The sequence below is a fragment of the Vipera berus genome (genome assembly GCF_964194415.1).
Source record: "Vipera berus genome assembly, chromosome: 1".
Taxonomy (NCBI): domain Eukaryota; kingdom Metazoa; phylum Chordata; class Lepidosauria; order Squamata; family Viperidae; genus Vipera; species Vipera berus.
Genome location: NC_138202.1, coordinates 70,826,999 through 70,841,611, shown reverse-complemented (window position 1 = coordinate 70,841,611; position 14,613 = coordinate 70,826,999). Strand labels below are relative to the sequence as shown.

At 40.8% G+C, this 14,613-nt stretch overlaps 1 protein-coding gene across 5 annotated transcripts in view; it reads left to right on the top strand.

The window, feature by feature from the left end:
* The window catches only part of RGS6 (regulator of G protein signaling 6), a gene marked incomplete at its 3' end in the record, with an annotated part of 231,505 nt that overhangs the window by 192,883 nt on the left and 24,009 nt on the right, over nucleotides 1-14,613 (top strand). For all 5 annotated transcript variants that reach the window (XM_081315534.1, XM_081315536.1, XM_081315535.1 and 2 more), the window contains one exon: nucleotides 4,849-5,035. In XM_081315534.1, the coding sequence (XP_081171660.1) occupies nucleotides 4,849-5,035 (187 nt within the window). The remainder of the gene's footprint in view (nucleotides 1-4,848; nucleotides 5,036-14,613) is intronic.

The following is a 14,613-nucleotide window of genomic DNA, read 5'->3' as shown; positions in this document are numbered from 1 at the left end:
AGAAGAAGGAAGACTTATCCAAGAACAAATAAATCAGGCTCCTGCAGTCTGAAATCTTACATAATAGGCAGTATGGAACATACACTTATTTGTGTGTTTGGTAATCAAGTTATAAATACATTGGCGGGCCGGTGGAAGGATCAAGGAGTTGGGAAAACATTCCAAAGTCTTTGGGATCTTTTCCACTAGAGGGTGCCCGTGCTCCATAGGGACTTATGTCTGCTAATCAGCAGTGAAAACTGCATGATACTGAGTGAGCAACATGATATCCCAAGGACTTGAGGCAAAACAAAAACTATCCTTATTGCACAATTACCTGCCAGCAATCACAAACAGGACGGGAAAATGTTGCTTTTCAAATTCCTAATGAAAAAACATCCCGAGGCCCTCAGAATCCCTTGGCATTTGAATACTGAGCATGACTGGCCTTAAGGCTATTCTGTAGCTCCAGATGAGGTGGTGCCCTCTAGGTTGGCTGAGGGTCATACGAATGAAGCTCACCTAGGAGGGCACCTAGTTAGGGACAAACCCAAAATAGGATGAAGTGGTTATGCTAAGCTTAATTGCTTGGGTTTCATATTGTAGTTTGGTTGACACATCATCATTAAAAAAAAAAACAAGGCTTACTGCAATTTGCAGTTTCAAAGAAAAGCAGCTAGTAGCTTAGAATCAAAATACCTTTCTACACATAATTTTCCCCTTCTCAGTGATAGCTTGATCATGCTCCAAATGGCACCTCCATTTCTTTGCAATTTTTTTTCATATACCAAAAATATTATTTTTACCTCCAAACATTTAATAATGCATTAAAAAAGAGTACTTGTCTTTGTGTTAATATTTCCACAACTTAAACATTCCAAGAAGTACAGTATTTTCAGTTGTGACATCAGAAAGTGCATATGCAGAAATGGTTTATTCCCAGTGAGCTGTAAGAAGGCCTAGTTTGGCTGCAAAAGGCCATCTGGGAGCCTTATGTCAGTTGTTCAGAGCTTCTCTAATCAAGTGTAATAAATAAATACATTTCACTGGAATTTTATGAGATATAGCCCAGCCAGGTCAGAGAAAGTGCAGTTTGTTAGGTTGCCCATTATTTGCAAAGACAGCATAGTAAGTTAATAGTTTGTGTGCCTCAGTATACTCTCTCTCTCTCTCTCTCTCTCTCTCTCTCTCTCTCTCTCTCTCTCTCTCTCTGTGTGTGTGTGTGTGTGTGTGTGTGTGTGCTTTATGTGTGTGTGAGAGAGAATGTGTGTGCATGTGTATACATACATATACACACAAAACATAAGGAATAAGAAAATACAGAATATTTTCAGACATGGAATTTATTTTATCAATGGTTGGAAAAAAGAGGTAGAGACTAAGAATGTAACTTGTAACAAATTAACCTAGACAACATGATGTTTATTAAGCACTAATCAAATGTAATAATAGAAAATTAATTTTAAAAAACCCTGAAAAAACCCCATAAGGAATAAGTATGTACTGCTTGGTAGTCTGTGAAGTCAGTAAAACTAAGATGGCTAATAAGTATTTCCAGAAAATATAGCCATAATTCACACATGGAAAACAATGGAACTTTTAAACAAGTTTACTTTGAGGCCAGCCCACTCTGTGAAGGTGGAAGGCATAGGATTTGATCCTCAGTGAACTTGTTCATTCGGGGGGGACAGAAATGGAAACAAGTCCTATGTTCTAAATATTTACACATTGCTTTCAAAAGGGGAGAAATCGCACAAGGAAGTGATCAGCACAGCAGAAAATGCAGCTCCTTCTTCTCATTTGAAGAGGACTTCACAAATGCTTTGCTTTTTTTCTTCTCTTTCTTTGATAGCCCCTGCCCTAAACAAGTGTTAAGATACTGTGAAAAAAGGAGGAGCCTTCTAAGTATACAAAGTTCCTTAATGCTCTTGTGAAGGTGCTAGTCGGGGACTATTTCAGAGGCCAAAAAAATACTTTTATTTTTCCACACTTCCAGACCTGTTGAGGAGTGTTCTCAGAAAGCGGTGCTTTTCATAGCCATTCCATTTGGGTAGATAAAAAGGAAATGTGCCACAGAGGCCAATCAGTGGCTTCATATATATTAAAACAGATGGCAGATATGTAATAGGTAACCCCACACCGCCTATTGTGAAAATCACCATTGGTGACAGGCAGCATGATAATCAACCACAAATAGTAACTAATGACAAATGCTACAGATATTGTCATTTAACAATCATGTTTTCTCCTCAGAACACTTGAAATGGCATTTATATCTTCCTTACAAGGCTTTGAAGCAGAACTGGATCCACTTCATTCCAGTTTTTGTGATCCTCCGGGCCAGCAGACTTTGTTGTCTCTGCTTTATGTCCCCAAGATGGCATTGTGGGTGACTGTTTTCTCCTGGCTACCATTCTTTTTCCTTAGGCTGATTTTCAGCCATTGTAAAAACAGCACAGCTTTGTTCTGTGTACTAAAAGTCCTTTCCTCAACCTGACAATCTCAGTTTTATTTAACTACAACTCCCAGAATTCCCAGACAGAATGGCTGCCTGGAAGAAACCCAATTAAGGCAGGCTACACTAAACACTTTATCTGATACCATGCCGAGCTATCTCCATGTTCTCTGTATTTCATGTGTGCTGCCAAGAAAAGCTCCTATGTAGTTTATCTCAGAACCTCCCCACTAATTGCAAGAGTTTGCCAATCACATTCCTATGTTGCAGTCGACGGTGGGATTCCTACAACAGTATATTTAAATTGGTTACGGGATGAGTTGCCTACTGATTTCAAATGTTTGTAAATAGACAATATAAAATATCTGGGTCTCCAGAAGGAGAAGCATCACCATTAACCACCACACTGACACCGTTGTACTGTTTCTTAACTTGAGTAGCCTGTTCTCCAGCTCTTGCTTTCTGGTTGCTGTGGCCATGTAGGAGAAGAAGGAGAAGAGCTGGACAGTTAAACTATGGACTGTTTTTAGAAGGCTATGGTAGCAACCCCATCTGAGCTTTTGAGCAATAGTTTTAATGCTAGTTTGAGAGATAGTTAAGAACAGGAAGTGGTAGCATATAGACATTTTTCATGTTTTTTGTAGCGAAGAAAGCTCAGGCCAAGCATGATCCCTGGCTGACTGGGAAATATTTTTTTCTCACTGTTAACGACAAATGAGGTCCCTAGTTAAATGGAGGAGCGAGAAATCTTTAATGTTTTATTGGAGGATAAAGAAAGGATCAGCTGATGAAATGAAGTGACAAGACTTTGGGGTAAGTATTGCCCATGAGATGCAGACAAAGTAGAAATCTGCCAAGATTTTCCATATTCAATTGCTGGTTTATACATGGATAGTCACTTAAGGATTATTAGGTGCAAGTGATCAGTCTCAGATCTGATCACATTTACCATGTTCTTGTAATGCCTCTGACTGGGTTTGTGTGACACACAATGTGGTTACTGAATGAACATATTTTGACTTTTACACAAAACTAACCAAATAGGCTGTCTCCACAAAATGTTGAGCTCTCACACTGCTTCTCCCCCCCACTCAAAAAAGTAATCAAACTTAAAACCAAACAAGCTTTCCATTTCAGCAAATGCATTTACTGGATGTTTGACTGACTTGCTATGTGAATACATATACTCTTTTATCATAGAGCACATTTGTATCTAGTTGCCAGGAAAGGCATAACACGAACTCATAAATAACTAGCGGACCCACAAAGAAATGGCAAGATAGAGGAAAAGAGACAAAAGATTAGGTGGATGTACTCATGCTTGGCATGCCAAGGATATTGGGCCCATCTCCTATTCATTCAAGTAAATTATGCCAGTTCAGAAGGAGAAAATGCAACTTGTCATGAATGGCACAAAAGGACCAGTTGCTGTGAATGACCACTAGGTGTCAGTATGGCTTTGTGCATGCTCCTGTTGAAACACTTCCTTGGGAACCAAAAACAACACAATATCTAATGTAAAACTTTTGTGAGTAATGCATTCAGCAAACAGCAAAAAACAATTGTGTAGGATAGTTATCTGCAAAAATCTAGCAGACTGGCATTACATATCTTCAATACCAGTTTAGAGACAGATCATCAGGGCAAAAATCTATACAGTCACAGAGTTGACAACTTGATGGCAGACAATCAATCAATCAATCAATCAGAATCCTCTGACTATGATATTTCTCTGGTGAAGAGTTTTTCTTTTAAACTGCCTTTGCTTAAGTAGAATAACATAGGATTAAATCCAAGTAATTTTAAACATAAGCAATGTTAAAAAATATTAGACTGAGTTTGAGCCAGACCGAGTAATTTATGCCTGAAAGAATTCCTTCTCTTCATTGATTACTCTGGGATTTGACATAAGATACTCACTGGAAGGAGGAGGAGGGGAGACTATATTTCAGTTTGTTCTTACTAAGCATATCAGTAGTATTGTAGACAATATTTTGTAGACAATTTCCTATTTCTAATTTTGCAGTGTCTCCACATCAGGGGTCCTCAGCCTTGGCGACTTTAAGGCTTGTGGACTTCAACACTCAGAGCTGGCTGAGGAATTCTATGAGTTGAAGTCCACAAGCCTTAAAGTTGCCAAGGTTGAGGACCCCTGCACTGCATGATTCTACAAGCGATGGAGAGACTCAAATGCATGATAAATGCATGGAGAGGCTGTAAAGTGTGATTATTTTTTTTCTTTCAGAATCACTCAGAAATCACAATATGCCAATGGGTCCGGCAATGGTTATTTGGATATCATTTGAATATTGGCTGTAAAAAAAAACAACTGAGCTAAAATTAACCTGAATCTTGGTGGTGCAGCTGACTCATGTTCCTGGGATACATTTTCTTTCTTTCTTGCCTCCATGCAGGTTTTGGCTGGCTGTCCAGGATCTCAAAAAACAAACGCTGCAAGATGTAGCGACCCGAGTAGAAGACATCTGGCAGGAGTTCCTTGCTCCCGGGGCCCAGAGTGCCATCAACCTGGACTCTCACAGCTATGAAATAACAAGCCAAAACGTCAAAGACCCCGGGAGGTACACATATGAAGATGCACAGGTTCGGACTCGGATGTTATTTCTAACAGTGCACTGGAACAAAAGAGGGAAACACAGCTTTTAAAACTGCAAAAGTGTCCCTGTAAATTGCATAGCCCAGTGATGGCAAACCTTTTAGAGACCAAGTGCCCAAAAACTGCTCACCCCATGATCCATCCCTGCCCTGCCCACATGGCCACCCACCACCTCCACAGGCCACCACAGCAGATCTCCCAGGTGGCCCAGAAGCACCATGGTGGCCACACCCTCTATCCACACCCCGCAGCATATCTATGCGTGACGGGGCATGAGGGCGGAATCTTGTCCCTGCTGCATGGCTGCCATGTGCTTGGCTGCGCTGCTCCATGCGGGCCCTACCCGGGGACAACTCTCCTCCTGGGGGGCTGCTGGTGAGGGGGCCATGGGGGGAGGCGGGTCTGGGGCTTCAAGTGCCACCTCTGGCACATGTGCCATAGGTTCACCATCACTGGCATAGCCTATTAATATATAAAGAGGGGATGCTTCGGTCTCAGTCAGGAGCAGAAGCAGGAATTGAATAAGGAAATTTATAAATTGATTTTTTTTAAAAAACACGATGATAATGTTTGCTATTATCACCTGTAATTCCTTAAAGCAGCATTCCCCAACTTTTCCAGGTTGGTGGCCAGGTGCGGGGAGGGGGGGAAGAGTGGATAGTTTTGTGTGAGAGGCGGGGATGTGTGCCTGCCGCTCAGACAAGTGGGGCTGTGAGTGCAAGTGCTGGCCTCTCAGGCAACTGGGCTACATGCATGCTGCCCACCACTTGTGTGGGTTGGCTGCAATCAGGCCACAGCCCAATAGGGGGCCACAGCACACAGGTTGAGAACGCCTGCCTTAGAGAGTTTACAAGGTTATAATGAAAAAAAAAGGCTTTTATTGGCTAGCACCCCACTGATAGCCTTTTCTACACCATATATTTGAGAGAGAGGTAAAGTTGCAGAGTCTTACGTGGCCATCAAGTCCACCCCCCCACCCCCCAGCTAAGTACAGGAGTCCAAATTAAACATCTCTGACATGCTTGCTTAGCAGTCATTGGTTTCTTTGATTTACTAATTGTATTGTTAGGATTTTTTTCACTCTTTCAGGTATACACTGCCTTTCTCTAACTTAAACAGATTATTCTGTGTCCTGTACTCCAAAACGGTTTGTAGCTTGGCTGGAGCTACCAAATATTGTATTTCCTGAATATGAGCAGTTAAAATGAGAACAGATATCATGGGTAAACCTAGCACCCTCTTACTCAAATTGGGATCTGAGTTTGCATGTGCAGACATGTAAACATGCAGGGCCACATTCCACATTCCTGTGGAATAAAGTGGGCAACATTGCCAAAGTGAAGTACACGTATGCTAAGGAACATAAGATTATCCGAGACTCTAAAGAGAGTTACCCAACATTTTCTAGCTAGATACATAAAAAATGATTCATTGTTCATGGATGATTTTTTTCAAGGTAGGCCTCTACTTAAGCCACCACTTCCTTTGGCTCCCCCTCTCTTTCCTGCTGGATGCCCTTGCTAAAACCACCAATCTTTCCTGCTGCATTGGTCAAAGAGAGGATATCAGCAATTGAAGCGAGCAGGTAGCAATTGGAGTAGGCAGGTGAGCAATTATAGAGACTCTTTGCAATCACTTGCTCAGTTTTGGCTGCCGGGAGAAAAGAAAGGCAGAGTAATCATGAAAATGTGGTGGAGCAATTGCTGCCTCTCTCACTTAACCCCCTTTTTTTTCTGGATGCAATGGTGGAGGCTATTAGATTAATTGGATAGGATCACCATTACTATGATACCTGGAGGGAGATCTCAGATCAGTGAGTGTGAGGATGGAAGGGTTACGTCATCCAGTTCAACAGAACAAATGAATGGACACAGTTGCTCGCACATTCTCTTGGCAACATCTGCGGCCAGATTCACCGCAGTGCCCAGAGAGAATGGATCTGAGAAGAAATATTTGCAACTGCTGCCACTGCATTCTTCCCTGGTTAACTCCTCCTCCAGAAATAGCAATAGTATTACCACTTGGACTTATATACCTCTTCATAGTGCTTTATGGCCCTCTCTATGCAGTTTACAAAGTCAGCATATTGCCCTCAACAATCTGGATCCTCATTTTACTAACCTCGGAAGGATGGAAGGCTGAGTCAACCTTGAGCCAGTCAGGATTGAACTTCTAGCAGTGGGCAGAGTTAGCCTACGATACTGCATTCTGACCATGGTGCCACCACAGCCCTGAAAGATTGGAGAAAGATAAAGATGGATAGGCAGTGCTAGAGAAGGTTCCAAGAAGTATCTTCCCTGCTACCTTTGAGTTTTCCTGCAGGGAACTGTTTTGTCTTGCAGTTTCCTTCAAAAATGCTAGTATTATAAATTCTCAGATAAGTATTTAGTATCATATGGGTTTAGGGCCACAGTTACTGGAACTATCCTATATTTTTCAGAAGCTGAATCAGGGAATCGATTTCTCAGATGCATATGTATACAAAAAGGATTCAGAGTCCACAAAGCCAAAACCCGATCATAAGTCCATAAGAACCAGGAAAGTGCACAACGAAGCAAATGGTTGTTCCTGACAAACACACTTTCCCCCAGGGTTTGGCTAAATCACCCCCAGGTGTGCCCTGAGGGGAGGGGTGGCACTGCTTCCTCACAAGCAGCCTCTCTGTCCTTCTCTAGGCTTCCCTCCGCTCCGCTCTCTGCACCCACAGATCAGGTGGGGGAGCTGTTCCTCATTGGACAGGATCTGTTGCCTTTCATTGCTGCTGATGGTTGGCAGCAAATCCTCTGCAGCTCTCATTAGGGCAGGCAGCTCCCTGTCTGGTTGGCTGCTGCTCCCGGACAGCCCTGTGACTATGACATCCTCAATCCCCGGGCTCTCTGGACGTTCTTGGGGAGACATGCCATCCTGCTTGGATGATGTGGGTTCCTCCTCCTCCTCCTGCTCCTCCTCCTCCCCTACACCAACTTCCAACTGTCACAAGAAAAGTCCTTGTCAATCATACCAACATAGCAAATGACAAAGTTGTTGAAAGGCGTACTCCTTCTAAAACCTGAATGGACACCAACCTTGCAGGGGTTCTACAACTTGAGGCAGTAGAAGGACCTGCCAGTCCCTCCTATATGCCCCTTCCCACCTGCTAGTAATTGTCAATTTGCCGGTCACCCTATCAACATCACTGAGAGAAAGTTCCCAACACCAGCATGGGCAGTGAGCCACTATGAAGAACCATGTGCCCTCAGTGCTACACAGCCATAGCTCTGGGCAGTGGAGCAACAGGATTGCTCCTTCATTTGCTGTCTATCCTAGACTACTGTTCAAAATGGCTGTTTCATTGTAATAATGGGCACCATGTTTTCCCATTGGCTAAGAGAAACATGTTAAGATTTAAGCAGTATAACTAGGTCAGAACAACAAAAAAAGGGAGGCACAAGGGAGGATGGACTTTGATAGAAATCAAGGGCAGTGTAAAAAGAAAAATCTGGTATTAAAGTGGTTAAAGGTCCCAGGTGTAAGAATAGCTAGAACGTGGTTTTTCAACCTTGACAACTTTTAAGATGTGTGGACTTCAATTCCCAGAATTCCCAGCCAGGACTGAGTTACAGCATTTCAGGTGCAGACTATTAACCAGCTTTCCAGCAGTCACTCCTCTTTAGGGACTTCTGGAAGTCTGGACTCTTGGCAGCAAGAGATTAAATAGCTTCTTCCCCTCTGCTTACAGTTCAGATTTGAGAGCTGAGGAGTGTTTGTTTGCTGACAACTAGTTCTGATGAATTCCGGATGGCAAATGATAGCAATTGCACTGGGTGCGTTATCTTGAAGAGCACTGCTGAAAGAGCAAATCAGGGTTTTCTTTCCAAAGGGGTTACAGAAAGCCCAGGTGAGGCTTATATGGAGGCCATAAAACAAGAATGGTCCAAGATGCAGAAATGCTACACCCATCACATTGATTTGAGCATTCACTCCAAGATAGCTGCAGCCCACGGTGGCTTTATGGCGTATGGTCTCTCTCGACTTCACATCTTGAAGCAGCAGACACAAATCTTTGTAAGTGTTCCTTTCCCCCACCCCCACCCCCATAAGCACACATATGTCAGGTTCAGATGCAGGCTTGTTCTGAAAATAACTCTGCAACCAAACCCAGGATGAGGGCTGGCCCTGGGTTTCAAGGAATACAAAACCACATCTACAGTATTTTACTTTGTGTATATTCCTTTTACTTAAAACTTCTCAACGATGTGACCAAACACATACCATCGTGCTGACAGTTTCTGGAAGAAACTGACAAGTTACTGCTGTAGTGTAGAATACTTGCAATTGAGTAAAGCCACATCCTGTCCCTCTACGTCCTTTCTTGATTGTCGGGGGGGGGGGGAGGGAAGAAACAGAGCTGCAAAAAAAAAGTTGCCATATTTCCACTGCACATATAAATTTGTGATGAAGTACTTTTTTTTTTGCACAGGGATATATTGGCAGAGTAAGAGTCTTGGCTAAGTGATAAGGTTAAAATTAGGATTCAGATAAAAATGGAGGTATGAAATAGTTGGGAGGCCATTTGAGAACTGTATAAATTATTCCTCAGTCTGGCTAAGTTTACTCAAGCCCTGACCTCTGTTTCCTGCATCATTTTCTCTCTCATTGTCCCAATTTTGGGTGATATATTTCAATTTTTTTGGCAATGTGTAAATAGCCCCTGTTATAGAGCCGTATGTAAGGTTGTTGGAGTGTTTCTTCCCATAATGAGTTTTGGTTTTTGCTTTATTCCTTACATCATTGACTATCTATGTCTCTGTGTGCAAGTTCTGATGAGCGTGTAAGCTCCATAATGAGACTAAGGCTGATTATAAAACAAGCAACTTAATAAATAACCTTACTCTCTGTGAGAGTTTAAAATTAGCTGCTCGCTCTTTCTGTCTTGCCAGAAGTTTAAGGTTCTTGTTTGGAACCACAAAAAGATAACAACAAAAAAAGGAAAGAAAGAAAGGAAAAAAGAAAGAAAAAGTGGAAATTGTCGTGGGAGCAGTTAGGCTCGTGCATTCCCATCCATCATCTAGTGTTGAATGAGAATTCGCCCATCTATTATAAAGGAGGAGGAAAGCCTAAACTTGAACGCAAAAGAAAAATGAGGGATGCTTTTGTTGTTGCTTTGCTGAGCTCCACTGACTACCCAATACAGCAGGCAGAGATAATGTTGTCTTATTTTAAAAGAGCCAACTGTTTCCAGAATCCTTGTCTGGAATTCCCAAGATTCTGGACTGTTGACTGAGTGTCCTTCTGTAACCTAGCCACGGTCACCATTGTAGCTTGCGGAAGGAGAGAGAAACTGGGCCTCTTCTTACACCGCCGTTCACTTGAAGTAGTAACCTTATCATTATTTATTTTTTTAATTTTAATTCCATTTATATCCCGCCCTTCTCCGAAGACTCAGGGCGGCTTACAAGCTTAGCAGTAGCCTTCATTCTATGTATATGCCTGCTTGTTAGGGCTTTCACACACACCCCAAGCGGCATTATTACAAAGTCAGCTTATTGCCCCCAACAATCTGGGTCCTCATTTTATATACCTCGGAAGGATGGAAGGCTGAGTCAACCTTGAGCCTGGTGGGATGCGAACCTGCACTAATTGCAGGCAGCTGGTGTTACTTAAGGAGGCATTATAGGTTCAGTTTTATATTATCTCCCCTATGCCTACCATGTTTAGGCCTTAGTGAAATGGATAGTGCAAGCCTACGTCTTCCTTTGTTCCAAGAATTTTACCAAGTGTGTTTCTCATATTTTTTTTCTAAAGATGTGGCTTGTATTGTATGCAGAAAGTGTTATATTTTAAGCAAGCTTGAACATACCACTTCTATAGCTGTGATTTCCTTTCAGATTTTTCTTATTGGTGCATTATCACCTTTGTTTTGCTCTCCAACAGCACTGCTTACAAATGAAGTCATTTTGTGATGCTAACCATGCAGTCTGGAAAAAAAAATAGCAGAGATTCTACAACATAGGAAACATCACTGTGCGAGGAGGTGAGCATAGAAAGCTAGTGAGCACAATCGTCTGCAAGCTAGAAATAGGATTTTTCTAGACTCCTGAATGATCAGCTTTGCTAGTCTTTTCAGACTAGGAAGCATGGAAAGCTAAGGAGTGCAATTGTTCAGATATTAGGGTGCAGCTTGGAAAAGGAGCCTTCCAAGCAGTGGCAAGAATGGGGCACGCTTGCAGACTGGAACAAGACATCCACTCTCTCTAGAAAACCATGCCCAATCTTCATCCTTCAAGTCTTTTTCATCATTGTATGAATCTGAATGTAAAATTTCTTAGCTTTCTCACTAGTTCACGATGCGTGAAAAAAATGTCCTCTCGTGTTTTTCACATTTTCATTATGCCTGGTTTGAAATACTTTTATACATATTTTTATAATTTCCCTGGTGTCACATACCAGTGGTATGTCATTCAATGGAAAATTTACTCTTAAATGACACAAAATGAATTTAATACCAATTACCCATACTGTCTCCCAATGTTCCTCTCTCTGTTATATCCAATATTAACAGCCTGTTTTGTCATGCAATCTTTAATCTCTTCTTCTGTTTCAAATCTTAAATTTATATATTTTTGCTATTATATGCTCATCATTTGTACACAATTCAATTTCAAATTGTGTGTTGTATTTTTTCAATTCCATCTGCCTTTTTATCCATGTTGTACCTGTCTTTCTTTAACTGTGCCTTTGAAAACCATTGAAAACTATGTCCTCCTCCAGTTTGGTCTTTTGACTTCATCTTAATTTCTCCTTCATACTGCATTTATAAAACTTCATAGAGTTTCTCTCTGCTGTCTCTGTTCTATAAAGTGCTTCCTGTGCTGAGATCAATAAAAGTATCTTTGGTCACAGCCTTGATTTGTGCTTATTTCATATTCTCAATACGGCACTCCTTCACATACTGATCTTTAAAATCTACATTAACTCTAATTTTGTGATGCCATGAAAACCCTTGCCAGCTCATTGCCCTTCCTTTCTGATGTTGCCTTGCCTAGGTGTGTGACTTTCTACATAGGATCATCTGTGCACAAAGGAAACCCAGCCATTTGTTGTTGTTTTTTCTCTCATAAGCTTCAGGTTATGAAAAAAGAAAAAGATGGAGAAGACTTTACAATTTTCATTGGAAAAAGATATAACTTGGTAGTGCCTGATTTACTGGAAGGCTTGGATAGATCAGACACTTCAACCGCTTTGGGAGTTTCTTAATGTAGTTCAGGACTCTATGATATCCAATAGAAGAGAATGTGTGTAGCTCAGAACTGAATTGTGGAGTCTCTGGTGCTCACTGAGTGTGGTTGTTTGCTTGCAAGCTTGCCAACAATCAGACTCTGAGAACACCAAGGACTCCATTCTGTGATAAGTGTATTGCAAAGCCAAAAAGAAGGAAAGGAAAATCTCTTTTGTTTCATTCACATTCATATTTAAGGCTTAGATGGCTGTGGAACAGAGCAAAAAGCTGGAAGTGGGGTGGGGGGGGGAAGGGGGGAAGGGAAGGAAGGCTTTTTTCCTGCAGTAATTAATATTTTAAAACTTCTGTCAGCATTTGATAGCTATACTTTAAATTTTGCTTTTTAGTTTTAGGCATGTTTTAATTGGTATATATATATATATATATATATATATATATATATATATATATATATATATATATATATATATATATATGTATGTATGTGTGTGTGTATATATATGTATGTATGTATGTATGTATGTATGTGTGCTTTTAGTGTGGATTCAACCTATTACTTTCTGCAGGTGTTTTAACGTGTATTTGTATCTCAGTGTCTTTTTAAAAGGGTTGGAGAAAATATACAAATCAACCACAGAAGTTGAGTAGGAAAATGCCAGGGAGAAAACCATGAAAGTAAGACCACTTGCATTAAGCTCAGCTGAATTTTTCTGGAGGGATCCGACTTGCTGGTACTGGATGTGGTTCTGAGTGGGCTCTTGGATGTACATAGCAAGAATTGCACATGTGCAACAATTTTGAGATATAGAAATATCTCAAGATGACAGATAAATGGACAGATCAATCTAGGCCTCCAAATATAGGCAATCTGTATTTGTGGGTTCTATATTTGCAAATTTGCCTACATGCTAAAATTTCTTTGTAACCCAAAAATCAATATTTGGAATGCCTTCGCAGTTATTCATGGTCATGCCTGCCTTCTCTCAATGACTTTGTTGGTTAAAATGGCCATCAAAAATAAGATCTTTTTTAGGACTTTTTTATTTGTAAAAATAAATATATTAAATGATGTGTCATTAAACAGAAGCACATATTTTAAAAAGACTATGTATTGAATAGTTGACAAAAATGTTATGACTAGGGCCCTATAACCTAACCCTGTATAACTCTGTATAACCCTATATATAATTATAGTTATAGTTATAGAGCATAACTGCTGCAAATAATGAAAAATTACTGTGGCAAGCATGGAGAGAAAAGTTAATTCTAATTCTGAGATGAACACTGTATCTTAGAGAATGCTCAGACCTTGCAGGCAACTCACCTATAAAGCCTGTATATGGGAGGAAAGAAAGTTTGTCCTTCCTACTCTACCTAATCATTAAAAAGAAATCATTTCCTTTAAGACCTTCCTGATATTTGATCTTCCTAATAAGACTAACCTCAATTCCAACATCTAATTTCTCTTTATGAGATTAGTGCCCCTTTTCCAATTGGGGAATGGGAAAAACTGATGCATCTAAGGATCACTTAAGGATAACAGGTCGGGTTGCTAAGACTATAGTCTTGCAGGCACAATCTTAGGTGGTTTAAATGAGACACTAGAATTGACTGATTACCCATGAATATATGGAATTGGCGGGGAGATTCCAGAATGTTTGCCCAGAATGGCAGTGGTAGAAAGTGCTATGTCTGCTCTACCAAGAAAGATAGCAGTTAATTTGTCTTGCCTGCCAAGTCTACCAAGACTAAGTCATTGAATTTTCCAAAATGATTTCATAGAGAATGTTATATCTCTGGTTCGAAGGCATGAAGCGAGACGATGTGTTGAAACAGCAACAAGTTTATTAACTCAGAACAGAACAGAAGCAAGCTAATAGCTGCTGCACAGCTATTTATACGGTTGGCCTCTAGGTGGCGACCAATAGGTTTAAAGTAGCAGTTTCCCGCCCCAAACCTAATTATCAGCCTGGAGACAGGAAGTCTGGCTCAGTAACAGCAACACAGAAAGTAGGTCAGACATTAAGCAAGCAGTCAGACATTAAGCAAGTGAATTAAAACAGATAAGGCCAATACATTACAGAGAAAAAGACCTTTCTACTTGGAAACTTTAATCCAAGGAAAGGACACAAAGAATAAACTGGATGCTATGATGATTGAAAATCATCATTAAATATTGTAAAAATACACACACACCCCAAGTGCTGGGTTTTAAATGAGGAATGACACTTGTTGGTGGCCAAATGGGAGAGGGAAGTTGAGGGCTGTCAAGTGAGTGAAGATGGAGGAGTTTGGGTTGTTGTGTTTTACTGTGATCTTTTAGGACTTACTCTGTAGTTTTCTGTT